General features: G+C 49.0%; 1 protein-coding gene across 1 annotated transcript; it reads left to right on the top strand.

The window, feature by feature from the left end:
- The first annotated feature begins 46 nt into the window (after nucleotides 1-46).
- On the top strand, nucleotides 47-27970 carry CTR9 (CTR9 homolog, Paf1/RNA polymerase II complex component). Its single transcript, XM_038764679.1, has 25 exons — nucleotides 47-141; nucleotides 6174-6272; nucleotides 9191-9430; nucleotides 9961-10078; nucleotides 10626-10715; nucleotides 11988-12136; nucleotides 13422-13529; nucleotides 14548-14655; nucleotides 14765-15001; nucleotides 15228-15317; nucleotides 15411-15539; nucleotides 15799-15982; nucleotides 16378-16466; nucleotides 16633-16818; nucleotides 17758-17845; nucleotides 18262-18410; nucleotides 19508-19624; nucleotides 19857-20002; nucleotides 23572-23643; nucleotides 24033-24168; nucleotides 24368-24514; nucleotides 25404-25558; nucleotides 25696-25792; nucleotides 26196-26308; nucleotides 26962-27970. The coding sequence occupies exons 1-25, from the start codon at nucleotides 97-99 to the stop codon at nucleotides 27335-27337; spliced, it is 3468 nt and encodes a 1155-aa protein (XP_038620607.1). The 5' UTR covers nucleotides 47-96; the 3' UTR covers nucleotides 27338-27970.

Here is a 27970-nt window from a genome sequence, read left to right as displayed (position 1 = left end):
GAGGAGGAAGAAGAAGAAGGAGACGACGACGAGGAGGAGGAAGAAGAAGAAGAAGACGAAGAGGAGGACGACGACGACGAGGCGGGCGGCTTCACCATGTCGCGCGGGTCGATCGAGATTCCCCTCCGGGACACTGACGAGGTGAGGCGCGCCGCACCTGCCCGGCAGGGGGCGCCCCGCGGGTGGACCGGGACGGGCCCCCTCAGTCATTCATTCATTCATTCAGTCATTCATTCATTCATTCAGTCGTATTGATGGAGCGCCTACTGTGTGCCGAGCACTGGACTGAGCGCTCGGGAAGGACAAGATTGTGGCCCCGTGGAACGAGCCCGGGCTTGGGAGTCGGAGGTGCTGGGTTCAAATCCCGCCTCCGCCACTTTTCTTTCATTCATTCATTCATTCATTCAGTTGTATTTATTGAGCGCCTACTGTGTGCAGGGCACTGGACTAAGCGCTTGGGAATCAATCAATCGTATTTATTGAGCGCTTACTGTGTGCAGAGCACTGTACTAAGCGCTTAGTAGTATAGGGATAGTATAATAGGAACAGGAATAATAGGGAAGGACAAGATGGCAGCGTGGCCCGGTGGAAAGAGCCCGGGCTTGGGAGTCGGAGGTGGTGGGTTCAAATCCCGCCTCCGCCACTTTTCTTTCATTCACTCATTCAGTCGTATTTATTGAGCGCCTACTGTGTGCAGAGCACCGGACTAAGCGCTTGGGAATCAATCAATCAGTCGTATTTATTGAGCGCTTACTGTGTGCAGAGCACTGTACTGAGCGCTTAGTATAACAGAGATAGTATAGGGGTAGTATAGGGATATAGGGATAGTAGTATGAGGATAGTATAATAGGAATAGGAATAATAGGGAAGGACGAGATTGGCAGCGTGGCCCAGTGGAAAGAGCCCGGGCTTGGGAGTCGGAGGTGGTGGGTTCAAATCCCGGCTCCGCCATTTTTCTTTCATTCATTCATTCATTCATTCAGTCGTATTTATTGAGCGCCTACTGTGTGCAGAGCACTGGACTACGCGCTTGGGAATCAATCAATCGTATTTATTGAGCGCTTACTGTGTGCAGAGCACTGTACTAAGCGCTTAGTATAGGGATAGTATAATAGGAACAGGAATAATAGGGAAGGACAAGATGGCAGCGTGGCCCAGTGGAAAGAGCCCGGGCTTGGGAGTCGGAGGTGGTGGGTTCAAATCCCGGCTCCGCCACTTTTCTTTCATTCATTCATTAATTCATTCAGTCGTATTTATTGAGCGCCTACTGTGTGCAGAGCACTGGACTAAGCGCTTGGGAATCAATCAATCAGTCGTATTTATTGAGCGCTTACTGTGTGCAGAGCACTGTACTGAGCGCTTAGTATAATAGGGATAGTACAGGTTTATAGGGATAGTAGTATAGGGATAGTATAATAGGAACAGGAATAATAGGGAAGGACAAGATGGCATTGTGGCCCGGTGGAAAGAGCCCGGGCTTGGGAGTCGGAGGTGGTGGGTTCAAATCCCGGCTCCGCCACTTTTCTTTCATGCACTCATTCAGCCGTATTTACTGAGCGCCTACTGTGTGCAGAGCACTGGACTAAGCGCTTGGGAATCAATCAATCGTATTGAGCGCTTACTGTGTGCAGATCACTGTACTAAGCGTTTAGTATAATAGGGATAGTATAGGGATATAGGGATAGTATAATAGGAATAGGAATAATAGGGAAGGACAAGATGGCATTGTGGCCCAGTGGAAAGAGCCCGGGCTTGGGAGTCGGAGGTGGTGGGTTCAAATCCCGGCTCCGCCACTTTTCTTTCATTCATTCATTCAGTCGTATTTATTGAGCGCCTACTGTGTGCAGAGCACTGGACTAAGCGCTTGGGAATCAATCGTATTTATTGAGCGCTTACTGTGTGCAGAGCACTGTACTAAGCGCTTAGTATAATAGGGACAGTACAGGTTTATAGGGATAGTAGTATAGGGATAGTATAATAGGAACAGGAATAATAGGGAAGGACAAGATGGCAGCGTGGCCCAGTGGAAAGAGCCCGGGCTTGGGAGTCGGAGGTGGTGGGTTCAAATCCTGGCTCCGCCACTTCTCTTTCATTCATTCATTCATTCATTCATTCAATCGTATTGATTGAGCGCCTACTGTGTGCAGAGCATTGGACTAAGCGCTTGGGAATCAATCAGTCAATCGTATTTATTGAGCGCTTACTGTGTGCAGATCACTGTACTAAGCGCTTAGTATAACAGGGATAGTATAGGGATATAGGGTTAGTATAATAGGAATAATAGGGAAGGACAAGATGGCAGCGTGGCCCAGTGGAAAGAGCCCGGGCTTGGGAGTCGGAGGTGGTGGGTTCAAATCCCGGCTCTGCCACTTTTCTTTCATTCATTCATTCATTCAATCGTATTTATTGAGTGCCTACTGTGTGCAGAGCACTGGACTAAGCGCTTGGGAAGGAGAAGATGGAATTGTGGCCCAGTGGAAAGAGCCCGGGCTTGGGAGTCGGAGGTGGTGGGTTCAAATTCCGGCTCCGCCACTTTTCATTCATTCATTCATTCAATCAATCGTATTGATTGAGCGCTTACTGAGTGCAGAGCACTGTACTAAGCGCTTGGGAAGTACAGGTTGGCAACATAGAGACGGTCCCTACCCGGCAGTGGGCTCACAGTCTAGAAGGGGGAGACAAACAACAAGAGAAAACATATTAACAAAATAAAAGAAATAGAATAAATATGTACAAGTAAAACAAATAGAGTAGTAAGTACGTACAAACATATATACAGGTGCTGTGGGGAGGGGAAGGAGGTCATAGGTTCAATTCCTGGCTCCGCCACTTGTCGGCTGTGTGACTTTGGGCAAGTCACTTCACCTCTCTGGGCCTCAGTTCCCTCATCTGGAAAATGGGGATGAAGACTGTGAGCGCCCCCCCCCCCCCCCCCCATGGGGCAACCTGATCACCTTCCCAGCGCTTAGAACAGTGCTTTGCACATAGTAAGCGCTTAATAAATGCTATTATTATTATTATGAACCTCCTTTCTGCTCTCCCGCTCCCCTTTTTCCGAGGACTATCAGCCAAGGGCCCCCACCTCCCGTCTGCTCCCCCCCGGCGACCCCTCTGCCTCCTCGGACCCCATCGGGCAGGGAAAGTGTCTGCCAACTCTCCCAAGCGCTTAATACAGAGCTCTGCACACAGTAAGCGCTCAATAAATACTACCGATACAGCGACTAAGGGGCCGTGGGGGCTGCAAGTAGCCTCTTTTGGGGGACACCTTGGCCGTCCCCCCTTAACCTGCCATTGACATCTCCTTTTAATAATAATGGCATTTATTAAGCGCTTACTATGTGCAAAGCAGGGGACGAAACTGTTCATTCATTTAATCGTACTTATTGTCGTATTTTCGCAAACTTCTCCTCGTAACCTTAGACTGTTTAACAGCCCCCCCCCCCCGCCCCCGCGCTTCCTTTTAATGAATGACCTTTCTCCAAAATATTCTAGGCCAAAGAGGTTTTTAAATCTTATTACATACCCCAGATTCCTGCTGCTAGGGGAATGAAACATTTAGGGGGACCTTCCGTGTGTTCAGAACTGGAATGCAGTTGATCGCTACATTGGTATCCGCTGCCTTTTGTTTTCCTTCTGGGTCGTTTCTGTTCTGGAAGTTATCCAGTGTAGATGTTGCGCCTGGCTAGCTTATTTCTCCTCGACCGAGGTCTCTGACTAGTTTTGACTCGGACGTCAAACAAGAGCCCCTCCCAAGGATCCATCAGCTAGAAATTGACTCGTCTTGTGTGCTCACCTGCTCTAAAAATCATGTTTCCGATCAGCTCCTATCCAGCTAGGGCATTCGTTGAATTTAAGGTATATGTCAGTTGTAATGACGCGCATTGTCACTACGCATTTGGGATAGGCAGAATTAGGAAACTTTTTCCGACAACGAGCGCCTGTCCAGATGTAGTAGAAGTCTGGAAGTGACGGTTCATTCATTCATTCAATCAATCAAGCGTATTTATTGAGCACCTACTGTGTTCAGAGCACTGTACTCAGCGCTTGGAAAGTTCAGTGTGGCCACAAATAGAGACAATCCCTATCCAACAAGGGGCTCCCAGTCGAGAAAAGGGCAGAAAGGCATCAAAACAAGTAAACAGGCATCAGTAGCATCATTATTTATTACTCTATTTATTTTATTTGTCCATATTCTATTTATTTTATTTTGTTAATATGTTTTGTTCTCTGCCTCCCCCTTCTAGACTGTGAGCCCGCTGTTGGGTAGGGACCGTCTCTCTATGTTGCCAACTTGTACTTCCCAAGCGCTTAGTACAGTGCTCTGCACACAGTAAGCGTTCAATAAATACGATTGAATGAATGAATGACGACGGTTCATTCATTCCTTCAATCAATCAAGCGTATTTATTGAGCGCTTACTGTGTTCAGAGCACTGGGAAAGTTCAATTTGACCACAAATAGAGACAATCCCTATCCAACAACGGGCTTCCAGTCTAGAAGGGGGCAGAAAGGCATCAAAACAAGTAAACAGGCATCAGTAGCGTCATTATTTATTACTCTATTTATTTATTTTTATTTGTACATATTTATTCTATTTATTTTATTTTGTTAATATGTTTTGTTTTGTTGTCTGTCTCCCCCTTCTAGACTGTGAGCCCGCTGTTGGGTAGGGCCCGTCTCTATATGTTGCCAACTTGGACTTCCCAAGCGCTCAGTACAGTGCTCTGCACACAGTAAGCGCTCAATAAAGACGATTGAATGAATGAATGAATTATAAATAAATGCAATTATATATGCACGCCATTAATAAAAATAAATAGAATTATAATTATAAATACGTATGTACACAGGTGCAGTGGAGGAGGGAGAGAGTTGGGGAGATGGGGAGGGCAAACGGGGGCAGAGAAAAGAGGGGGCTTAGTCTCGGAAGGCCTCTTGGAGGAGGTGAGCTCTCAGTAGGGCTTTGAAGGGGGGAAGTGTGCTAGTTTGGAGGATTTGAGGAGGGAGGGCATTCTGGGCCAGGGGAAGGACGTGGGCCGGGGGTCGACGGCGGGACAAGCGAGAATGAGGCCCGGCGAGGAGGTGAGCGGCGGCGGAGGGTGCGGGCTGGGCTGGAGAAGGAGAGAAGGGAGGTGAGGTAGGAAGGGGCGAGGGGATGGACAGCCTTGAAGCCGAGAATGAGGAGTTTTTGCTTGATTCGTAGGTTGACAGGCAACTACTGGAGAGTTTTGAGGAGGGGAGTGACATGCTCAGAGCGTTTCTGTACAAAGATAATCCGGGCAGCAGACTGAAGCGGGACCCAAAGTCCTGTCGCCACATTCAAATGAAAAATGGACACCCGTTTGAAATAATGCTTCAGAGCAAGCAGGGACTTGAAAACACTGCCTTTGTGTGTTTATAATTTGCAGTTAAACGTATGGACTGTTCATTCCCCTAGAATGCAGCAGTTAAGAAACTTGCACCCACTCCCTCAGAGAGCTCATTCACTTCCGACTCCAACCGCCACCTCTAGGCTGATTCATTCGTTCATTCAGTCATATTTATTGAGCACTGACTGTGTGCAGAGCACTGTACTAAGCGCTTGGGAAGTACAAGTCGGCAACAGAGAGAGACAGTCCCTACCCAGTAACAGGCTCACAGTCTAGAAGATGATTCCCAAATCTGCTTCTCCAGCCCTGACCTCTCTCCTTTTCTGCAGACTCGCATTTCCTCCTCCCTCCAGGGCATCTCTACTTGGATGTCCCACGTCCCGTTGACCCTTCCAACTTCACACATCACAAACAGAACTCCGCATCTCTCCACCCATACACCGTCCTTCCCCGACAGCTCCACGGTCCTTCACCTTAACCTTGGGGCTGGTTCTAGAGATGATCTGGTGGTAGAACCCATAAGATCCGGTAACAGACTAAATGTGTGGACGTTAACAGAGAGAGACGAGTCAAAGATAATCCCAAGATTACAGGCTTGTAAGACAGGATGGCGGTGGTATCCATTGAGCACTTACTAGGTGCTGAGCACTGTATTAAGCATTGGGGAGCACGCACAATGCTCTCCCTCAAGGAGCAAATGAATTCGATGTGCGTAAGTAAATGCAACTTGTACTTCAAGCAGAATAGCGGTGAAAAATGAAACGTGGCTTGTGAAAATGTCTAACGTGGGCTTTTGTCTTTTAGGTCATCGAACTTGACTTCGATCAGTTACCGGAGGGAGATGAAGTTATAAGTATTCTTAAGCAGGAACACACTCAGCTGCACATTTGGATTGCTTTAGCGGTTAGTATTCATTTTCTTAAATGCCCTTCTTTTTCTGGCCAAAGACGTCGAGAGACATCCTGTGCGTTTGTTCTCCCCTACCTACAATCTTTCAGTATAAGAAGAGTGGCTGGTTTTTTTTTTTTATATCAAAGGTCAATCCTTAAACTATCCTAATTGCTGATAGGGGAAAAGTTACAAACAGGTAAGAAATTGATGTATAAAGTAGTTTTAATCCTCATCATAATCAGTAAGTAATTCTTTCAGCACCCAAAGGAGCCGAGCACTGTGTCAATGTTGATTTTGAAGTTGTTAAAGGCTGTTTTGTGGTCTCTGTAGAGAAACAGGCGTTATATTTATGTTTGAGGCTATTGAAAACAAGTAATACTGCCTCAGTCTTTGTATTTTCCCCGCTCATCTTCTTGTTACCGTTCCTGTCGGACCTTCTTGCCTGTGATTTTCCTGTCGCCAGACTCTTCTCTGTTCTTCCCCGCTGCTCTTCTCGTGTTTTCAAGCTCCCTTCTCTACCTCCTCCTGTCATCTCCTGTCAACCCACCTCTCCAGTCATCCTGGGGGCCCATCTCTTTGCCAGTCCATTTTTACATGTTTTACATGTTATCATCAGTATTCTGGATGCATTTATTAAGCACTTACTATGTTCGATCCCAGAACGAGACTACTTTTACGTATTATTGTCAGTATTCTGGTTGTATTTATCAAGCACTGCTCTAAGTCCCCGTCCCACATGGGGCTCACGTTCTAAAGGGGAGGGAAAACAGGTATTTAATTCCCATTTTACACCTCTTTTATAAAAAATGGTATTCGTTAGGCACTTACTATGTGTCAAACACTCTTCTAAGTGCTGGGATGGATACAAGTGAAACAGGTTGGGCTCAGTCCCTATCCCTCATGGAGCTCACAGTGCAAGTAAGAGGGAGAACCAGAGAACTGAGGAACTGAGAAGTTAAATGACTCGCCCAAGGTCACACAGCAAGCGCTTGGTCCTCCGACTCCCTTTCCTCTAGGCCACTCCGCTCTCCAGTTACGTTCACGTGTCCAAAAATCAAATGTGGTCACCCAGTGCGTACTTGTACTGGGTTACCGATAATAAAAATGAAATCTCAAAATTGGCCACGATTAATAAATAGAGCGGACATACGTCTCGATTTAGTTCGGTAACTGTACGGTGCAACGTATCTCCCCCTGACTTGAGTTTGGAAGCTTCCTTTCTTCCTCTGCCCTTATCTGAATATCGCAGAAACTTTTTTTCACTTGGACATCTTTTTCACGCTGCCGGTTTAGAAGTAGAGACCTCAGAGTTCGGTGCTTGTCGTGCTGGAACAGCTCGGATTCTAGGACGCTTATTTCGGGGCCCGAGTTATTTTCAATTGAAATTTTGCTCTGCTCCAAGACTCGGACGTGAATGCACTGCGGTGAGAATATAAAAAGAGTCTCATTTAGGAAAAGCATTCATTTCAGTTCTTTTTCAATTGAAATTTTGCTCTGCCCCAAGACTCGGACGTGAATTCACTGCGATGAGAATATAAAAAGAGTCTCATTTAAGAAAAGCATTCATTTCAGTTCTTTTTCAATTGAAATTTTGCTTTGCTCCAAGACTCGGACGTGAATGCACTGCAATGAGAACATAAAAAGAGTCTCATTTTAAGAAAAGCATTAATTTCAGTTCTTTTTCAATTGAAATTTTGCTTTGCTCCAAGACTCGGACGTGAATGCGCTGCGGTGAGAATATAAAAAGAGTCTCATTTAAGAAAAGCGTTAATTTCAGTTCTTATTTGTTGATTACCTGGCTGAAATTCATTCATTCGTTCAATCGTATTTATTGAGCACTTACTGTGTGCAGAGCACTGTACTAAGCGTTTGGGAAGTACAAGTCGGCAACATATAGAGGCGGTCCCTACACCCGACAGCGGGCTCACAGTCTAGAAGGGGGAGACAGACAACAAAACAAACATGGAGACAGGTGTCAAAACTGTCTGAATAAATAGAATTAAATAGAATATGAAATGTGAGCTTTTAGTGCTTTTTAAAACAGTTAACAGGTTTTCCTGGTACCATCCATCTTCGCCATCCTCTGTTAGTTCCTCCACAGTGCCTTTCCTGAACATTTTGTGCATTTTAGATGAAGCGCAAAAGAGTCCAAGACCTTTACACAAGTCCCAAAGACCTTAGAAAAGCCTCCAACTCCATCAACAGACTTGGGCTGTGGTAGTTAGTAAACACATTTTGCTGTGCCTCACTTACCTCATCTGCAGGCTGGGAATCAAGACTGTGAGCCCCACGTGGGACAGGGACTGTGTCCAACCTGATTAGTTTGTATCCACTTCAGCGCTTAGTACAATGCCGGCGCGCTTAAGAAATACTAGAAAAAAAACCAGGCTTCATTTCAGGACCCTGAATTCAGAAATTGCTTCAAGCTTCCTTGGCTCCAGGCTTTGGTTTGCATCTCACTGTCCCCCCCCCCGGTACACGCCAGTCTTTGACCCCTGCTGTATCTGGAGATGAAAAGTCCCACGAAAAGTCCTGTCATCCGGCCGGAGTCCGCGGGGAGGGCATTTTTGGGCAAGAAGTGGCTCTCTGACGACTCTTAGCTCTCTGGCAGGCAGAACTCCTCCCCCCATTCTGGACTCTTAGGTGAGGTTTTTTTTCACTTCCAGTTTGGGCATCTTCGTGAAGTCCACCTTCCCCTTTCCTGACAGGAACGGGGACAGTACGTATGTACGTGAACTGACCCCAGCGGCGTGTGGAGATAGCAGAGGCAGACCCCCTGTCTTAGGGAGATCCCAGTGAGATGCGCGTTTGATTCTGGAAAGCATCTCAAGGATGACGTTTTGAGTTTGAGAGTAGTGTAACCTCATCCCGCCGGCAAAATGATATCGAAGGTCAGCGTAGCCCTTCTGACCTGACTTTTTGTTGTCCAGCTGGAATATTACAAACAAGGGAAGACGGAAGATTTTGTGAAGCTGTTAGAAGCCGCGCGTATAGATGGCAACCTGGATTACAGAGACCACGAGAAAGACCAGATGACGTGCCTAGACACATTAGCGGCCTACTATGTGCAACAGGCCCGGAAGGAGAAGAATAAAGACAACAAGAAGGAGCTCATCACGCAAGCCACCCTGCTGTACACTATGGCTGACAAAATCATCATGTACGATCAGGTAAAAAAAGAATAACCACCTCTTACCGACTGCTGTTTTCTCACGTCTGTCGAGAGGTTACGTGGCATGGGTGTTTTCCCGAGAGCTTAGGACTTTCAGTGCCTCTGAAGTAGTGCTCGGAAATCCCCAAAGGGGAGAGGCGTCCAGAGGGTTTGTTGATTCCGACAGGAGCGTATTACCCCAGACTGGTCCGTATCAGCGGTTGTGTATTGACAACTCAAGCGGCTATCAATTCTTCAGTCTAACTCTCGTCTCCCAGCATATTGCTAACAAAGTGGCGATTGCTGTTGTGAATTAAGCAGCCTGCTGTTTAGTGTCATTAGGTGTGCTGCCAGTGCCAATTCAAAACTTGAATTTTGTGGCGCTCATTCTCAGGCGGAACCTTAACTAGGTGACAGCTACCTGCCGGATAAAATGGAGGATGATTGTAGGGCGTTCCTTTGTATGGCTTTCTGTCTGATGTTTCATTGCTTCACCAAAATATCCCTTGTCCGTATCGGTCTCTGAGGAGAAGACTTCCTCTTTTTCAGAACCATTTGCTGGGAAGAGCATGCTTCTGTCTGTTGGAAGGGGATAAGATGGACCAAGCCGATGCGCAGTTTCACTTCGTACTCAACCAGTCTCCAAATAATATTCCAGCCCTTCTTGGTAAGGAATCACGGTTTAAGGACCGTGACCGTCCTTAGTGGAAAGGAGCTGGGTCTGACAGTAGAGGAGAGAGAGTTTGTCTTTGGGCTTTGGAAAGCATAGGCCGAAAAGTCCTCGGTGGATGTCTCGTAAGTTATCAACAATTGTAGAGTTGTTTTGCCTAGAAATATTTTCTGCTTTTGAAATTAGTGGTCATTAGGCACGTAATAAGTCATGGGCGGTAAATTCCCCAGTCTGTCAGTCCCGGTGAACAAACAGTGACCCTTCGGACAGTCCTCCAGATGGAGTCACATTTTAATTTTAAAGATAAATCCAGAAGTCTGCTTTGCTTACAGTTCTAGTCAGAGCTCAATCAGGGAAAATTCAGAAGCAAATGCATCGTGACCGTGTTCCTGTGATAAAGTCTCCATCTGTGCCCGCGTGATGCATTTTAATCAAGTGACAAGCCACCGACAGTTTTGACAGGAGCTGTTGTAAGGGAGCGTGCACTTGCGTACGTCACCAGGCAGTGCCTAACAACTTCACAACCCTTTTTATATCGTGACAGGGAAAGCTTGTATTTCCTTCAACAAGAAAGATTACAGAGGAGCCCTTGCGTACTACAAAAAAGCCCTGCGCACGAACCCAGGTTGTCCAGGTAAGGTGGAAGAAGAAATTTGAGTGGGTGGTTGTTCCAAGCCTAAGGAGCCACCTGCCACAAAATGTCTGGGCTCTCCCTTAACTTGGGGGTTCTAGAGGAAGACTTCATCAATCGTCTTTATTGAGCACTCACTGTACTGAGCGCTTGGGAGAGAACAGTGCAACAGAGTTGGTAGACATATTCCCTGCGTACAGGTTTACAGTCTTAGAGGGCAAAGGTCACCGAAATGGTACTCCAGTTGAGCATTTCATTAAATGCTGTGACTTTTACCGTGTGTCTCTGAAAAGGATAGCTTGAGATTCTGGACCCTTCTTTGTATTTCCTGCTTTCTCTTTGAGCCCAGTTTTCACTTTGGAACCAAGTTCAGAAACCTCCAGTGGCTGCCCATCCACTAGCCCTACCTCAGGGAGAAGTTTTACGACTCTGTCTCTCCCCTGCCTATCCTCACAGCTCTCCCACTACAACTCGGCCTTCCCATTTCCCTCCTCTGACACCAGCCCAACACCGGCTTAGGTGCCGTGCTTCGTTCTCCCTGCCCTCGCCATCCATCCCCTTGCTCATCTGTCCTTCCTGTCTGAAACTCCTATCCTGTTTATTATCCGTCAGACCTTCACTCGCCCCATCTTCAAAGCCCTTGTGAAATCCTATCTCCTCCAAGAAGCCCCCCCAACAAAGTCATCATCTCCTCGGTTAATTTTTCCTCCTTTGTGTGGGATCTATTAGGCACTTAAGTCCATACCCCCGAAACACAGGCCCCCTCTCCCATCCTCCCAAAGCAGCTGTGTCCACATTCTTATACTCTGTTGCTTCCCCTGTCTGTAATTTATTTTAATATCCGTCTCCCCCTGCTACATTGTAAGCTCCTTAAGGGCAGGGATCGTATCTATTGTTGTATTCTGTCAGCGGTTAGTCCAGCGCTCAGCACACGGGAGGGCTCCAGCAATGCCATGGATCGACCGATTGCGTTTTGCATCTGTTTCAGGCATTCGGCAGCTCTGCCGCATCATTTTAGATTGTGTTTCGGGGTGTCCCTCTCATGTTCCTAAAAACCCAAAAGGCATTTCGGTATCCGGCGGGGAAAAGTCACGCGCTGTCAAACTCTTAGAAGTTTAAATCGAGGCCGGTGCGTGATTTCCCGGCCCGCAATTTGCTCTTCTGTTAACGTGTAGCTATTCTAAAGGAGCGACATTTGGGGTCATGGTGTGGTGAAGTGTTAACTTTCGGTTTCCAGCCTCAAAAATGAAATGAGTCGGAAATTTTTCTTTCTAGCCGAAGTCCGGTTAGGCATGGGCCATTGCTTTGTGAAACTGAACAAGCTGGAGAAAGCTCGCCTGGCATTCAGCAGGGCTCTGGAGCTCAATTCTAAGTGTGTGGGGGCCTTGGTGGGGCTGGCTGTCCTGGAACTCAATAACAAAGAGGTACGTAATGATGGGAAGAAGAGTATTAAGCGCTTACTGTACGCTGAGCACTGTATCAAGTGCTTGGGAAAGGGTCCGCAGGTGGGAATTAGGTCTGTGAGCAAGGAAAGTATTTCAGGTGTTTTTAAATGGAGAAATGGGAGAAGTACTGAAGCATAGTGGGTAGAGTTTAGGCATGGGTGTCAGGAAGATGTGGATTTTCTAATCCCAGCCTCCCCACTTGTCTGCTGTGTGACCCTGGGCAAGTCACTTCACTTCTGGGCCTCTATAAAATGGGGATTAAGACGGACAGCCCCATGTGGGGTGTGAACTGTGTCCAACCGAATTAGCATGTATCATCCCCAGTGCCCGGACATAGTGAGCGCTTAACAAATGCCATTAAAAACATTGTAAAGTCGCGTAAACTGTGATTCGTGTTTTGAAAGTGCTTTCTGAACTGTAGGACTTTTTTAATATTCTTGCTTTTGAAAACACCACGCTAATATCATAGAGAAGCTAATATAATAGCATATACATATATATATATATATATATACATATATATAATAGAAGCTAATATAATAGAGAAGCAGCGTGGCTCAGTGGAAAGAGCCCGGGCTTTGGAGTCAGAGGTCATGGGTTCTAATCCCAGCTCTGCCACATGTCTGCTTGGGCACATCACTTAACTTCTCTGAGCCTCAGTTCCCTCATCTGTAAAATGGGGATTAAGACTGTGAGCCCCACGTGGGACAATCTGATCACCTTGTATCCTCCCCAGCGCTTAGAATAGTGCTTTGCACATAGTAAGCGCTTAACAAATGCCATCATCATTAGTATTATTATTATTAATATTGGTATGCCATAAGGAAAATTGAAAGTGTTAGGGGTAAAAAGTCAGTTAAATGCATTAAAATGGAAAACTCTTTTACTGTTTACTTCATTGGGCTTTATTAATCGTGTTCATTAGATTACAGTATTAGATTAGATTACAGTAATCTAAATACGATTGAGATTAATACTTTCTGGAATTTTGGGTGAATATTTTGTATGCCCCTAAACTAGCAAGAGGGGTTTTAGTTGGATGCCGGTTCCCAAAAGGTATATTTAGGGAAACAAAACTTTTATTTGCAAAAGGTATTTTCTGTTGAATTTCTTTCAAAATTTGGTAAGCAATGGCTAGTCTACAACACCTGGGGTAGACGAGGTAAAACTTCATATCCAGGTACTCCAAAAAGACTTCCTTTTAGAAGCAAGCATTATTGACTGTTACCTTCCTGCTCATCAACCAGTGAACTGTTTCGTTTAGGCGGATTCCATCAAAAACGGCGTTCAGCTTCTCTCCCGAGCGTACACGATTGACCCTAGCAACCCCATGGTGTTGAATCACTTGGCAAATCACTTCTTCTTCAAAAAGGTATAAGAATCCTTCTACCCTTAGTCTTGATTTTTATAGTTTCAGAGCAGAAATCGTTTCCACTTCTGGGGAGGTTTTTAAGACCGGTCTATTTATTTTGTTACTGATGTGCATCTAGCTTTACTTCTATTTATTCTGATGACTTGAAACCTGTCCACATGTTTTGTTTCGTCGGCCATCTCCTCTTTCTAGACTGTGAGCCCATTGTTGGGTAGGGACCGTCTCTATATGTTGCCGACTTGTACTTCCCTAGCGCTTAGTACAGTGCTCTGCACACAGTAAGTGCTCAATAAATATAGTTGAATGAATGAATGAATTTAAGGAAGTTTCAAACTCCTCCCAAGCAAGTATAATGCATAAAATTTCAAATTTCAAACACCCAGAGCGGAGAAAGCCGGAAGTGTGAGGGTGTGGTTTTCCTTAACTCCAACCAAAAATAGGTCTTTTTTTTTAAAAAAAAGTAAGTGCTCAATAAATATGATTGAATGAATGAATTTAAGGAAGTTTCAAACTCCTCCCAAGCAAGTATAATGCATAAAATTTCAAATTTCAAACACCCAGAGCCGAGAAAGCCGAAAGTGTGAGGGTGTGGTTTTCCTTAACTCCAACCAAAAATAGGTCTTTTTTTTTTTTTTAAAAAAAAAGGAAGATTCCCTTTAGTATATCAGCTCCTTGTGGTCAGGGAATACGTCCTTTCTTTATTCTGTACTAGTACATTGCACTGCATTCACTCAGCAGATGCTGCTACTGTTAGTGAAAGCAATGAGTAATAACTTAAAGTTGGCTGAAGGCCAGCAGTATTTGATAAGCTAGCTGATGAAAGAATCTGCCAGTTTCAAGGAAGCATAAGGCCGAGTCTCCATGAGCTCAGCTAAATGGATCGTGGCCCCGCTTTGGCCAAAGGGTCCCCGTCCTTGTCTCACTCTCGATTTAGCGCCACGGTTGGAGCGAGGCTTTAGTTTGTGACACTAGATGTGTGCGTTCTTTCTAAAATGAGTTTACGTTCTTCGTGACGTAGGATTATAGTAAAGTCCAGCATCTGGCCCTCCATGCTTTCCACAACACAGAAGTCGAAGCCATGCAGGCGGAGAGCTGCTATCAGCTCGCCAGATCTTTCCACGTACAGGTAAGCGAACCTTCGCGAGTCTTTTTGCCGGTCGCTTACGACTGTCCTGAGTGTGTCGGCCCAGCAAGTTGAGAGAAATCGTCGTCTCCTGCATTTCTGCGGCTTTCAGGAGGACTACGACCAAGCTTTCCAGTACTACTATCAGGCCACGCAGTTTGCTTCTTCGTCGTTTGTGCTCCCGTTCTTTGGTCTGGGCCAAATGTACATTTACCGAGGCGACAAGGAGAACGCGTCCCAGTGCTTCGAGAAAGTTCTCAAAGCCTATCCGAACAATTATGAGACCATGAAGATTCTCGGTTCCCTCTACGCCGCTTCGGAAGATCAAGACAAACGGGACATCGCCAAGGTACGTTCCCGTGCTGCTATAACTGCTCTGACCCCCGCCGCGGTCTTCACCGCGATTACTGGTGTCGACGGCTAGAATTCCCGCTCTTGATCGGAGGCTGGTCAGGAGGCTTGGGGACGTTCAGGAGTGCTTTAGGAAGCTTGGGATGACACATCTCCCAGTGCCGTGTGCCTTTGTACTTTATAGATCAAAACCGCTCTGACAAGTGGTATCTTATCTCTTCTAGGGCCACTTGAAGAAAGTCACCGAGCAGTACCCCGACGACGTCGAGGCCTGGATTGAACTGGCGCAGATCTTGGAGCAGACGGACATCCAGGTAGGTACTTAGTACCGGCCGAACAGCTCTTTGGAAGCAGCGCGAGGGGTTGCTCATCTCTCCGTCCCCCCGATTTATCCCCACCCCGCCCAGGGTGCCCTCTCGGCCTACGGAACGGCAACCCGCATCCTCCAAGAGAAAGTCCAGGCCGACGTCCCGCCGGAGATCCTGAACAACGTGGGCGCCCTCCACTTCCGGCTCGGGAACCTCGGGGAGGCCAAGGTAAGAGAGAAGGGGGTCCCCTCCGCCCGCCCGCTCCCCGAAATGCTCGGTTTGGGTCCCCGGGTCATTTCTAGACTGTGAGCCCACTGTTGGGTAGGGACCGTCTCTCTGTGTTGCCAACCTGTACTTCCCAAGCGCTTAGTACAGTGCTTCGCACACAGTAAGCGCTCAATAAATACGATTGAATGAATGAATTTTAGTCCCTGTGACTGAAATCTTCTGGAAACGTCACCTCTTTGCCTTCTCCTTTTGTTGACAGAAATATTTTTTGGCATCACTGGATCGAGCGAAAGCAGAAGCTGAACATGACGAGCATTACTATAATGCCATCTCTGTGACCACGTCGTACAACTTGGCCCGTCTCTACGAGGCTATGTGTGAATTCCACGAAGCGGAAAAGCTGTATAAGAATATTTTACGAGAACACCCTAATTACGTCGACTGTAAGCATCTTAAGCTATCGTTTGATTGGTGGGGGGAAGCACCTCGGTAGACTTAAAAAAGTGTCGCTTGTACTCCTCAAGCGAGGTGGTGTGGGTCTTAGTTGTAGAATGTGACTTGAAGAATCGTTATATAAATATACACTCGATTTGGTCAGAACACGCGTTTTCATCCCCCGCTTTGGCTAGAATGCCAGTAGGGAGTTAGGGAAGATGTCGTTTCCTGGAAAAAAATGTAAGAACTGTCCATTTGATAATTATTTTATGGAGGAACTCTGGGATAGGTGAGTTGATAGTCTGTATATGCTGACATGTGACCTTCTTAGACTTGCGCGCCCTGGGAGAGGGCTTAAAAAGGTTTCAAGTGTGACTCCGTGAATTCCAACATGTGCTTTCAGGTTATCTGCGCCTCGGAGCTATGGCTAGAGATAAAGGAAACTTTTACGAGGCTTCAGATTGGTTTAAAGAAGCTCTTCAGATCAATCAGGTGGGTCATCTCGGGTCTTTTGGCTTGGAAAATTAAAGCTTTCGAGCTACAATTGGGGAGGTCATTGAGAAACTGATTATGTGGACCTGTTTTCTGTTTCTGTTTTCTCTCTTCATCCCCTTAGCTTGCGGGGCTCTTTTCAGTGAGGGATGTCAATTTCTTTCAGGATCACCCCGATGCCTGGTCTTTAATTGGTAACCTTCACCTGGCTAAACAAGAGTGGGGTCCGGGGCAGAAGAAATTTGAGAGAATATTGAAGCAACCATCCACTCAGAATGACACCTATTCCATGCTGGCCCTCGGAAATGTGTGGCTTCAAACTCTGCATCAGCCCACCAGGGATCGAGAGAAGGTAATTTGTCAATCAGCAGTTATTTATCGAGTGCTTACTTTGAGCAGAGCACTGTACTGAACTCTTGGGAGAGCCCAGAGCAGTGTACTAAACACTTGGGAGAGCCCAGAGCAGCGTATAAGCACTTGTACTTCCCAAGCGCTTAGTACAGTGCTCTGCACACAGTAAGCGCTCAATAAATACGATTGATTGATTGATTTGGGAGAGTTATAGTGCAACAGAGTTGATACAGTCCCTTCCCACAAGGAGCTTGCAGTCTAGAGGGGGAGACAGATATTAAAATGTGACAAATATCATCACCGTCAGTGGTCTTACTATGTGGAGAGCACTGTACTAAGCGCACGGGAGAGTACACAGTACAGCAGAGTTGGCAGAAACATCCCCTGTCAACAAGGAGCTTAGTCTAGAGGGATAGCGTGGCTCAGTGGAAAGAGCCCGGTCTTGGGAGTCAGAGGTCGTGGGTTCTAATCCTGCCTCCGCCACTTGTTGGCTGTCTGACTTTGGGCAAGTCACTTCACTTCTCTGGGCCTCAGTTACCTCATCTGTAAAATGGGGAGTAAGACTGTGAGCCCCACGTGGGACGTGGGACAACCTGATCACCTTGTATCTACCCCAGAGCTTAGAACAGTGCTTGGCACATACTAAGCACTTAACAACAATCTTCTAGACTGTGAGCCCGCTGTTGGGTAGGGACCGTCTCTATATGTTGCCAACTTGTACTTCCCAAGCGCTTAGTACAGTGCTCTGCACACAGTAAGCACTTAGTAAATACGATTGAATGAGTGAATGAACAAATACCAACATATTATAAGTGGGACCGAGGATGGGGTGGATGGCAAGCGCGGAAAGGTGACCGATGTCTTTACTAAGGTGGCAGCCGCCGCCTTTTTCCCTGTATTACATCATTCGCTATCGATCCGGTGTCGATTCCCGCTGCAGGAAAAGCGCCATCAGGATCGGGCCCTCGCCATCTACAAGCAAGTGCTCAGAAACGATCCAAAGAATCTGTACGCGGCTAACGGCATCGGTAGGCATCAGGGTTGTCTCTGCTGGGGTTCATGGAATCGGGGCCCTTCTTTGCGTGCCCTTTGATTTGCCACTCTGGGCTCTAATCCCGGCTCCGCCACTCGTCAGCTGTGTGACTTTGGGCAGGTCACTTCACTCCTCTGTGCCTCAGTTACCTCATCTGGAAAATGGGGAGTGGGACTGCGAGCCCCACGTGGGACAACCTGATCACCCTCGTATCTACGTCAGTGCTTAGAACAGTGCCTTGCACATAGTAAGCGCTTAACAAATACCATCGTCATCATTATTATTTAGCAGAAGGCCATCGATCCTTTCCCCCCGTTTCAGAATACAGTCCGGGTTCGCTGCTGGGAATTGGTCGTAGGACCCCCCCCCCAAACGTGGAAGCTCACGCTGTACGTTTCACCTCCCCTTCAGGTGCCGTGCTGGCTCACAAAGGATATTTTCGGGAGGCCCGGGATGTGTTTGCCCAGGTCAGAGAGGCCACGGCGGACATCAGCGACGTCTGGCTGAACCTGGCGCATATCTACGTGGAGCAGAAGCAGTACATCAGTGCGGTCCAGATGGTAACGTCGGCGCTGTTCGGTCGTTGTAGCGGCCCAGGCGTTTCTCCCACGACACAGTCGTCGCCAACCCCTCTCACCTAAAAATCGCGTTGGGTCGAAGACGGTTAAAGTGGGAAATGAGGGGCTGGGGGGGGATGTAGGCCCTGATTTTCATCACACCGGGTAAAATTCAAAAAGGCGGGGGAAGATGGAAAAAGAAAGCCAACTGTGGTACACTCATTCTTCCAGAAGATCAATCAATCAATCAATCGTATTTAATGAGCGCTTACTGTGTGCAGAGCACTGTAGTAAGCGCTTGGGAAGTACAGGCTGGCAACATATAGAGACAGTCCCTACCCAACAGTGGGCTTACAGTTTAGAAGATGAAGGCAGAATTAGAACTACTTTGCACATAGTAAGCATTTAATGCCATTATTAAGAACATCCTTTTGACGACATGCATCTATCTGGACGTAGCATTACACAGAATTGGTTGTGTGCACATACAGTGCATCACAGGGCTTTTTTATACTACTTGTTAAGCGCTTACTAGGTGTCGAACGCCGTTCTAAGCACTGGGGTAGACACAACTGAATTAGGTTGGAGACAGTCCCTGGCTCGCATGGGGTCTAAATAGGAGGGAGAACTGAGGCACAGAGAAATTAAGCAACTTGTCCAGGGTCACACAACAAGCAGTGTAGAGGGGGAGACAGACATTAAAATAAATTACAGATATCGTCGTCGGTGGTATTTGAGGACTTACTATGTGCAGAGCGCTGTACTAAGCGCGTGGAAGAGTATACGATACAAGACAACAGGGTTGGCGGACATATTCCCTGCCCACAAGGAGCTTACACGAGAAAAGGATATATACATAAGTGCTGTGGGGGGCTTATTGCCAGGCCCGTGCTCTTTCCGCAAAGCTAAACTGCTTCTACTGGGTACTAAAATGGCAGTTTTCCTTAATCAGTTATACTGAAAACGAATCCTCTCCCCTTCCCCTCCCCGCCGGTGGGATAAGAGGTGTACTTGTTCCTCTGTCACACATCGGCGGCTATTAGTATCTCACGGAGCTCTAATTTGTTGTTGAGTGATTTTTTTTTTCTTTCCTTTTTCAGTATGAGAACTGCCTTCGCAAGTTCTATAAACATCAGAACACCGAGGTGGTCTTGTATCTGGCCCGGGCGCTTTTCAAATGCGGCAGGTTACAGGAGTGCAAGCAGACCTTGCTAAAGGTAAAAAGAGAAAACGGTTGATTATTACGATGATTTCATTTTCGCGGCCCGTTCCGGGAGAGCGCTCAAGCCCTCCTTTTGTTCGTTTCTTTTTTTAATGTTTTCGTTTTTTTAACCGGGCAGGTCCGCGCCTCCCCAGCTGGGCAGTTTGGCCTGGAGGAATCGTCTTGACCGATAACGTTTCCCTTGCGCGATGCGGTCAGGATAACGAATGCGCCCCTTCTGTTAACAGGCGAGGCACGTGGCCCCCAGCGACACTGTTCTCATGTTTAACGTGGCTCTGGTACTGCAGAGGCTAGCCACGTCGGTTCTGAAAGACGAGAAGAGCAATCTGAAGGAGGTGCTTAATGCCGTGAAAGAGCTGGAGCTGGCCCACAGGTATGGACGGGACGGTTGTTGGGGAGACAGACGGCTGTTGAGATGGTGCTTCTTCCCCGGGGGCGGCTCGGGGGGTGGCCGAGGACCCTCTCCCCTCGCTCGATCCGTCGGTAGTGGCCGTTGAGCACCGATGACGGCCAGACCACCGTCCTGAGCAGGCGGGAGGGTACAATATAAGAATAAGCTATAAGACAGGAGAAGAGGTGCTTGAAGGTGGGAATCAAGTTCATAGCGATGCTGGTCATAAGACTAAGACGGCTTCCAGAAAGCACGGAGAAGAGGTGCTGGAAGACGGGAATAAAATTCATAGCGATTTTGATTTGGAGTCGGAGGTCATGGGTTCGAATCCAGCTCCGCCACTTGTCAGCTGTGTGACTGGGCGAGTCACTTGACTGCTCTGTGCCTCAGTTACCTCATCTGTCAAATGGGATTAAGACTGGGAGCCCCACATGGGACAACCTGATCACCTTATATCCCCCCCAGCGCTTAGAACAGTGCTTTGCACATAGTAAGCGCTTAATAAATGCCATTAAAATAGAAAAGAGCACATAGTAAGCGCTTAATAAATGCCATTAAAATAGAAAAGAGCCTGGGCTTTGGAGTCAGAGGTCATGAGTTTGAATCCTGGCTCCACCACTTGTCAGCTGAGAGACCTTGGGCAAGCCACTTCTCTGTGCCTCGGTTACCTCATCTGTAAAATGGGATGAAGACTGTGAGCCCCACGTGGGACAGCCTGATCACCTTGTATCCCCCCAGCGCTTAGAACAGTGCTTTGCATATAGTAAGTGCTTTACAAATACCATAATTATCAATATGATTGAAATCAACTGGGGAAATGCTCCTGTAGGAAACAGGATGAAATTCAGCTGGGGCAAGTGGACAGAAGTGCCCTTTTAAGACAAAAAACTATCCATCGGTGGTATTTATTGAGTACTTATTGTGTGCAGAGCACTGTACTGAGTGCTTGGGAGAGTACAGTAGAGGTGGAAACCTCATCCCTGCCCGCAAGGAGCTCACCGGTTGAGCGGGCAGGTGCCGGCTAGGCGTAAGTGTGGCAGAACAGAACCCAAAGTTGGATGCAGAGCTCATAGTAAGGAAAAAAGCTATCAGGATGCTGGGATGGATCCGCATCCTGAATCCTGGGGCCACTTCAGACAAGGTGGGAAGAGGGTACAGAAAGAAGCCATAAGTGGGTAGGCCTTACGATAATAATAATAATAATTGTGGAGTTTGTTAAGCGCTTACTATGTGCTGTTCTGAGCACTGAAGTAGATACAGGATAATGGGGTTGGACACAGTCCCCGTCCCACGTAAGGTAATTACGACGGAAGCCTAAAGGAATTGAGGGTGGGGAACCCGGAGGCAAGAAGGCAGAGCAGAGGCCGGAAACCAGCCTACGAGGCGGGTAATGCTCACCGGGTGGTCTTGGAGTCTACCGAGGGCTGAACGAGAGAAAAGGGGATTGAGTTAAAACGGGGGAGGTTTCAGTGGGACATAAGGAAGGCCTTCCTGATTGTCGGGGACATGAACACTGATGAGCAAGAGAGGTTACGGGGTCTCCCTCCCCGAAGATTAAGGAGCCAGTAAACGCCACACACAGAGCTGAGAGCTGGATCAGAGGGCCTCCAAAAGGCCCTTCTGGCCCTGAGGTTTGTTTTCTGAAGCTTTTTAATCAATCAATCAATCGTATTGAGCGCTTACTGTGTGCAGAGCACTGTACTGAGCGCTTGGGAAGTACAAGTTGGCAACATATAGAGAGAGTCCCTACCCAATAGTGGGCTCACAGTCTAAAAGGGGGAGACAGAGAACAAAACCAAACATGCTAACAAAATAAAATAAATAGACTAGATATGTACAAGCAAAATAAATAAATAGAGTAATAAATATGTACAAACATATATACATATATACAGGTATTTTAAACTTACGACAAGTGGCTTTTTAAAAATAGAATTTTAGCACCGTTGTCCTTTTTGTTCCTCCTCTCTAGGCGGTGAAAACTAAAAAGAAAAATCAGGCCTAATATCTCTGAGGCTGTCAAAGGCGTAGAATTGGATTAGCGTTTGTTTTTCTTTCTTCCCACCTACTAGCAAGCAAGTACTTCTTGAATTAGGGCAGTATGAATTTTTCCTTTGCCTCTGAGTCTTTTGGATTTTTGTAGGCAGTGTGACTGAAAGAGGACTGCTCTTTTCTTGGGTTTTATCCACATTTTGGATTTTAGGGACACAAAACAGATACTAAAATGTCATAAATGGCTGAAAGTAATTAGATTTTAGTCCCGCTGTGCCCCCCAGACTTGCCAAAATGGACAGAATTCCTGAAAATGACAGGCCCTGTGGCTTCCGCCTGGCTTCTTCCAGCCCTAAGCACAGGTTTCCAACTCAGGCCTAGTTGTCCCGGCAGCCCCAAGAGAGGGCATTCGGAGACATTCTGTTGGCTGGGTTTCTCACGGCTGGGCACTCTCCATTCCCACCAAACCCGGAACCCTACACGACTCTAGGAAAACTTAATTGGATCTGTCAGATCATCTCTGAGTGGATGATTGCAAGTGGGCCTCTTTGTGTGTATGCTTGATTCGTGTGTCTGTATTTGCGCGAGTGGATGCGTACACTTTGTGTTTTACTGGATTTTTTTATTTCCTGATTTTTCAAAGTCTGGTTTCAGGGAATCAAACATGGAGGAAGGCCTGATGGTGCCTTTTTCCCTTTCTAACAATAAAGACTTACAATTTTTGACAAGCAGGGCAGCTGCTGTTCAGTGCTCCAATTCTGGGCAGAGGATGTGGTGGATGAAGTCTGTGGACCCCTTTCCTCCATCTTTTAGAGGGCAGCGGGAGAGAGGAATCCCCAGTCAGTCCGTTGTACTGCCATTATAAACTCTGAGGAAACTGTCCATAAAAATAATCAGCATTCCCCGGGCGAACTTTTTCTCACCGCTCCAGTCCATCAGTAGTATTTATTGGGCATTCGGGAGCACACGACAGAAGCGGAAGGCACGGAGGGAAGCGGTCCTTGATTACAAAGTTGGAAAGGCTGTTCCAGACTTCATTCCCACCGGAGCCGGGCGGGAGGCATCCCGTCGCCTGTGTCACAGGCCCCTCACATCTGTACTAATTAAGCCCTCTTGCTGCTCACCTCACCTCCGTGGCCTTTATTCTCTGCTGATTCCCTGATCCGTCATATTTGAGTGCTCCCCTGTGCAGAGCGCTGGCACGTAGCGCTTGGGAAAGTACAGTACAACAGTCGGGAGACACGTTCCCTGCCCACACCGAGCATACAGTCTACCCGTAATTTATTCTAGCGTCCGTCTTTCCCGCTAGATCGGAAGCTTCTTCTAGGCAGGGATCACGTCTCCCGGCTTAGTACTGTGCTCCGCACGCAGTAGATGCTCAATAAACAGCATCGATGGATTGAGGCTGCCCATCTCGGGTGGATCTTGGGAAGAGCAGGCCAGAAACCCGGAGTGCCTTCTGTAGGCATTAAGTAAACCTTCCATTATTCGACTTCAAGATTCTTCAGGAGTCGGAGAACTCGATGTTTCAGTCTTCTGCTTTTTCTCCACCCAACCAGATACTTCAGCTACTTAAGTAAAGTGGGAGACAAAATGAGATTTGATTTGGCCCTCGCCGCCACAGAAGCCAGGTAAGCCGTTTCTTTGCTTTGCCCGAACACGACGTTGTTTCTGGAACTAAATTTTCCTGTCAGGCTGCTGGATTTCTGACTTTGTGACTTTCTGACTCGGTGTCAGAAGTCAAATGCTCTCCAGCTGTACTCCGGGTACCAACAAAGAAATGAACGGCCCCCGTCCCGCCTGGGGCTCCCAGCCCGAGCAGGGAAGTGACATATTTAATTCTCACTGAACGGATGAGGGCCGGAGAAGATAAACGACTTGCCCAAGGTCACCCAAGTCCCCTTCCCTCTGCACTAGGCACACTGCTTCTCTCGAGGGCGTTAAATTAGCCCGTGGTTGCGGTTCGATCCGATCCAGTGCGATGGACGCCGTTCTCGGAAACCCTTTTGACGTGTTTTAGGCAGTGCTCCGACTTGCTGAGCCAAGCTCAGTACCACGTGGCTCGGGCCCGCAAGCAGGATGAAGAAGAGAGGGAGTTGCGGGCGAAACAGGAACAAGAAAAGGAGTTGCTCCGGCAGAAACTACTCAAAGAGCAGGTGTGTATTCGTTTTTCAGAGCGGTGAACACCCACATCCGTCGTTACGCTCATGTCTGAATGGTCACGTCATCGTTGACAGGAGTGGGTAGCCCCGTGGGCTCTCAGCAAAGTTTAAGCAAGCTAAGACGACCTGCCCGAGCGACGACTGGTAAATCTGAGTGCGGTAACGCCGGGTGCGCTTTTATTTCAAATCTTAGGAAGAGAAGCGCCTGCGAGAAAAGGAAGAGCAGAAGAAACTTCTGGAACAGCGAGCCCAGTATGTGGAGAAGACCAAGAACATTCTGATGTTCACCGGAGAAACCGAAGGGTCGAAGGAGAAAAAGAGAGGTGGCGGTGGTGGACGGGTACGGACCTCGCGGCGTCCTAGGGCGACCCCTTATAATACTAATAATGATGATGGCATTTATTAAGCGTTTACTATGTGCAAAGCACTGGGGAGGTTACATGGTGACCAGGTTGTCCCACGGGGGGCTCCCAGTCTTAATCCCCATTTTCCAGATGAGGGAACTGAGGCCCAGAGAAGTGAAGGGACTTGCCCAAAGTCACACAGCTGACAGTTGGAGGAGCCGGGATTCGAACCCCTGACCTCTGACTCCAAAGCCCGGGCTCTTTCCACCGAGCCACGCCCTTCCGCCTGGAAGACGCTCTCACCCCGGGATAACTTGTACTTCCCAAGCGCTTAGTCCAGTGCTCTGCACACAGTAAGCGCTCAATAAATACGATGGAATGAGTGAAAGGGGACGAATGAAAACGCACATTTGATCTTCGGCTTCATCCCCTGCCAGAAGTAGTTCTCCCCAGAGTAGAAGTCGGTTCAGTGATGATAATGGCACGTATTAAGCGCTGACAATGTACAAAGCACTTTTCTAAGCACGCACGCTAGAGCCCGGCTCAGTGAGACAAACGATCCTTGCCAGGCGCAGACTCTGTGGGACACCCTCTGCTCTGGCCACTTGTGAGCAGAGGGTGGTTGTTAGTACAGTGTTCAGGGAAAGCTCATCCTTTAACTCCCTTTGAGTCTGCTTGTTTGTTCCCCCCGCAGCCCCCAGTAAATGAACGCAGTCCTCTCCCTCCACCCTCCCCTCCCGCGATCCAGCGTTTTCAGCCCCGTTCCGGGTCTCTGTGCTTGCGGCGTGATGATGTCTAAAAGAGAAATAGGGCTTCTTTGGATCCGTGTTTGCCATTGGCATTTCCCCAGGCCAGTAACAACTCACCGCCTTTTCCCCCTTTCAGCGCTCCAAGAAGGGCGGGGAGTTCGACGAGTTCGTCAACGACGACACCGACGACGACGTGCCTGTGTCCAAAAAGAAGAGGAGGAGGAAGGGCAGCGGCAGCGAACAGGAGGGGGATGAGGAAGAGGGCGAGCGGAAGAAGAAAAAGAGGAGGAGGTGATGTTGAGTTCTGTGCCCTTCTGGTCCGAGAGGGCCTAGGGAGGTGGGGAGCGGCGGCTCCGGGGCGGGAGAGCAGACGGCGCTGCCCGGCCGGCGGCTCCTCCTCCGTGCCGACGCCGCGCTTGCCGTTCCAGGCCCCCGAAGGGCGACGAGGGGTCCGACGACGACGAGAACGAGAACGGGCCCAGACCGAAGAAGCGCCGCCCGCCTCGGGCCGAAAAGAAAAGGGCCGTAAGTAACCATCGTGGAGCTCGCTAAGCGCGGTCTGCGGGTCAGGCCCCGTACTGATTCCTGGGGAAGATACAAGTCAATCAGGGCAGGCAGCCGTCCCTGTCCCACGTGGGCCGCCCGCTCTAAGGCGGAGTAGAACGATTATTTCATCCCCGCTTTACATCCGGAGACGTGAAGTGATTTGCCCAGTATCCCACAGCAGATGCGTTGGAGCCGGGATTAGAACCCAGGTCCCCCAACTCCCGGGCCTCTACTCTTCCCACTAGGCCACACTACTTCTCCCTCCCGTTAGAGAGAGGTTTTACAGCCCCGCAGAAGGATTCCGCTCCGGGATGCCTCTGCCAGGCTTCAGTCGCCTGTGGCTGAGCTCTCGCATCGGTCTGTTTCCCGTTCTCCTGCTTAGCCCAAGCCGGAACGCCTCCCTCCTTCCATGAAAGGGAAAATCAAGTCCAAAGCCATCATTTCATCGAGCGATGATTCTTCGGATGAGGATAAGCTCAAGATCGCTGATGAAGGGCAAGTATTTCTCGTTCGCAAAACCGCCCCGCTTAAGAGCCGGGCGGCAGGGGGATGGGCCGGGGCCCCTCCGGGCAACGTAGCGCCTCTCGTCAGCGGTGCGGGCCTCTTCCTCCCTCCACCCCGTCCTCTCCATTTCCCCCGTCCTCGCCCCCTCAGGGAATGCCGGCAGGAGAGAGTTTGCAGGCATCTCCTTGCCCAGGCCATCGGGTCCTTTCCCAGCTCTGGCTCAGGGCTGTAGAGGAAGCCTCCCGGATCGAAAGGAAGCAGGTGCCGTCCTCTTGGGGGGCGGCGGCGGGGGGTGGTCTCACTTCTTAGCGAGACTTGTTCGGCGTCACCGGAGCCGTCCGGGTGTCTGCTGGGTGCCAAGCACCGGGGCAGGTGGCCCCGGAGGACGCCTTGCCCGCGAGGATCGGATCTCGGCCCTCCAGCTGATCCCGCACCCGGAAATCCAGCCGGGGGACTGCAGAATTTCCAAGAGGCTCCTGGGCTGCCCCGGCCTCTCTGTCGGTGGTCATCCTTCCCCCGCCAGGCCAACGTGATAACCCCCTTTTCGGATTGAGCCCGGGGTGTTGAGATCCGGGGCCGGCCGATCGGTGGAGAGACTGGAGCCCCCCCGGAAAGCTTGACCTCCGCCCGCTTCCCCTCTCCAGGAACGCCCGGAACAGCAACAGCGACTCGGATGAAGGCGAACGGCAGCACAACAAGAGCGTCATGTCGGAGAGCGACTCGGACGAGAACCGGAACAGGTCCGGCAGCGAGGCGGGCAGCCCCCCGGGGGCCGGCGCCCGGCCGTCGGACGAGGACTCCGACAGCGACGGCTCGGCCGGGAAGACGGACGACGAGTCCGTGCGGTCGGGGAGAAGCCGCCCCGGGGGCTCGGAGGACGGATCCCGCCCGGCGTCCCGCAGCGCCGAGTCGGACCGGGAGTCCGACAACGAGGCCTCGGGCAACGACTCCGAGCCGGAGGGGTCCCGCGACGAGGCCTCGGACCGAGGGTCGGAGCGCGGGTCGGACGAGAGCGATTAGATCGCCGCCGGGGCCCGCCCGGTTTTCGAAGCTTTGTACATAAGCTCCGTCTCTGAAGGGAAACCTTTGTCCTTCTTCAAACACGTGAAGGCGGGGCTGAAACCGCCGTGGAACCGTGGGGAGGTTTTTCCTAAAATGTGGTTTTTCTACCAAGTTGTGCGATACTGAGCCCCGGGAGAGGCGTGCCGTGCCGAAACGTCCAGCCCCAGCTAGGCGGTCCGCTCGTACGGCTTCCAGAGAGGCTGAAGCCGACGCTCGCCCCCGCCGCCGAAATGGGAGCCCGGGGCCTCCTTCTCTTCCACGGGAAAGCCACGGCTAGCAGCTTTCCCGTCCGACCGAGCCGAGGGAGGAGGAACCCCGTCTCTTGTTGTCCCGAAAACGGGCGGCCGCGGTCGCCGTCGTCTCCGCCAGAAGAAATGTTTCCTGTGTTTTGCTGCTGCTACCCGGAAAACATCCCTCTTCTGGTGACACCAATAAAGATATCGGTGGAGGGAAGCTTTTTAAGACGTCATCCTGCCGCCAGGTTTGATAGGAGGCAGGCGCAGGATTTACGAACTCGAAAGAAGGGAAATGTTCTCTTGGTAGTGGAAGGTAAAGATTTGCCGACATCAGGTAATAAAATTTCTGTCGTTA

This window comes from Tachyglossus aculeatus, chromosome 22, assembly GCF_015852505.1.
Source record: "Tachyglossus aculeatus isolate mTacAcu1 chromosome 22, mTacAcu1.pri, whole genome shotgun sequence".
NCBI classification, from domain to species: domain Eukaryota; kingdom Metazoa; phylum Chordata; class Mammalia; order Monotremata; family Tachyglossidae; genus Tachyglossus; species Tachyglossus aculeatus.
This window is presented reverse-complemented; position numbering and strand designations above follow the sequence as displayed.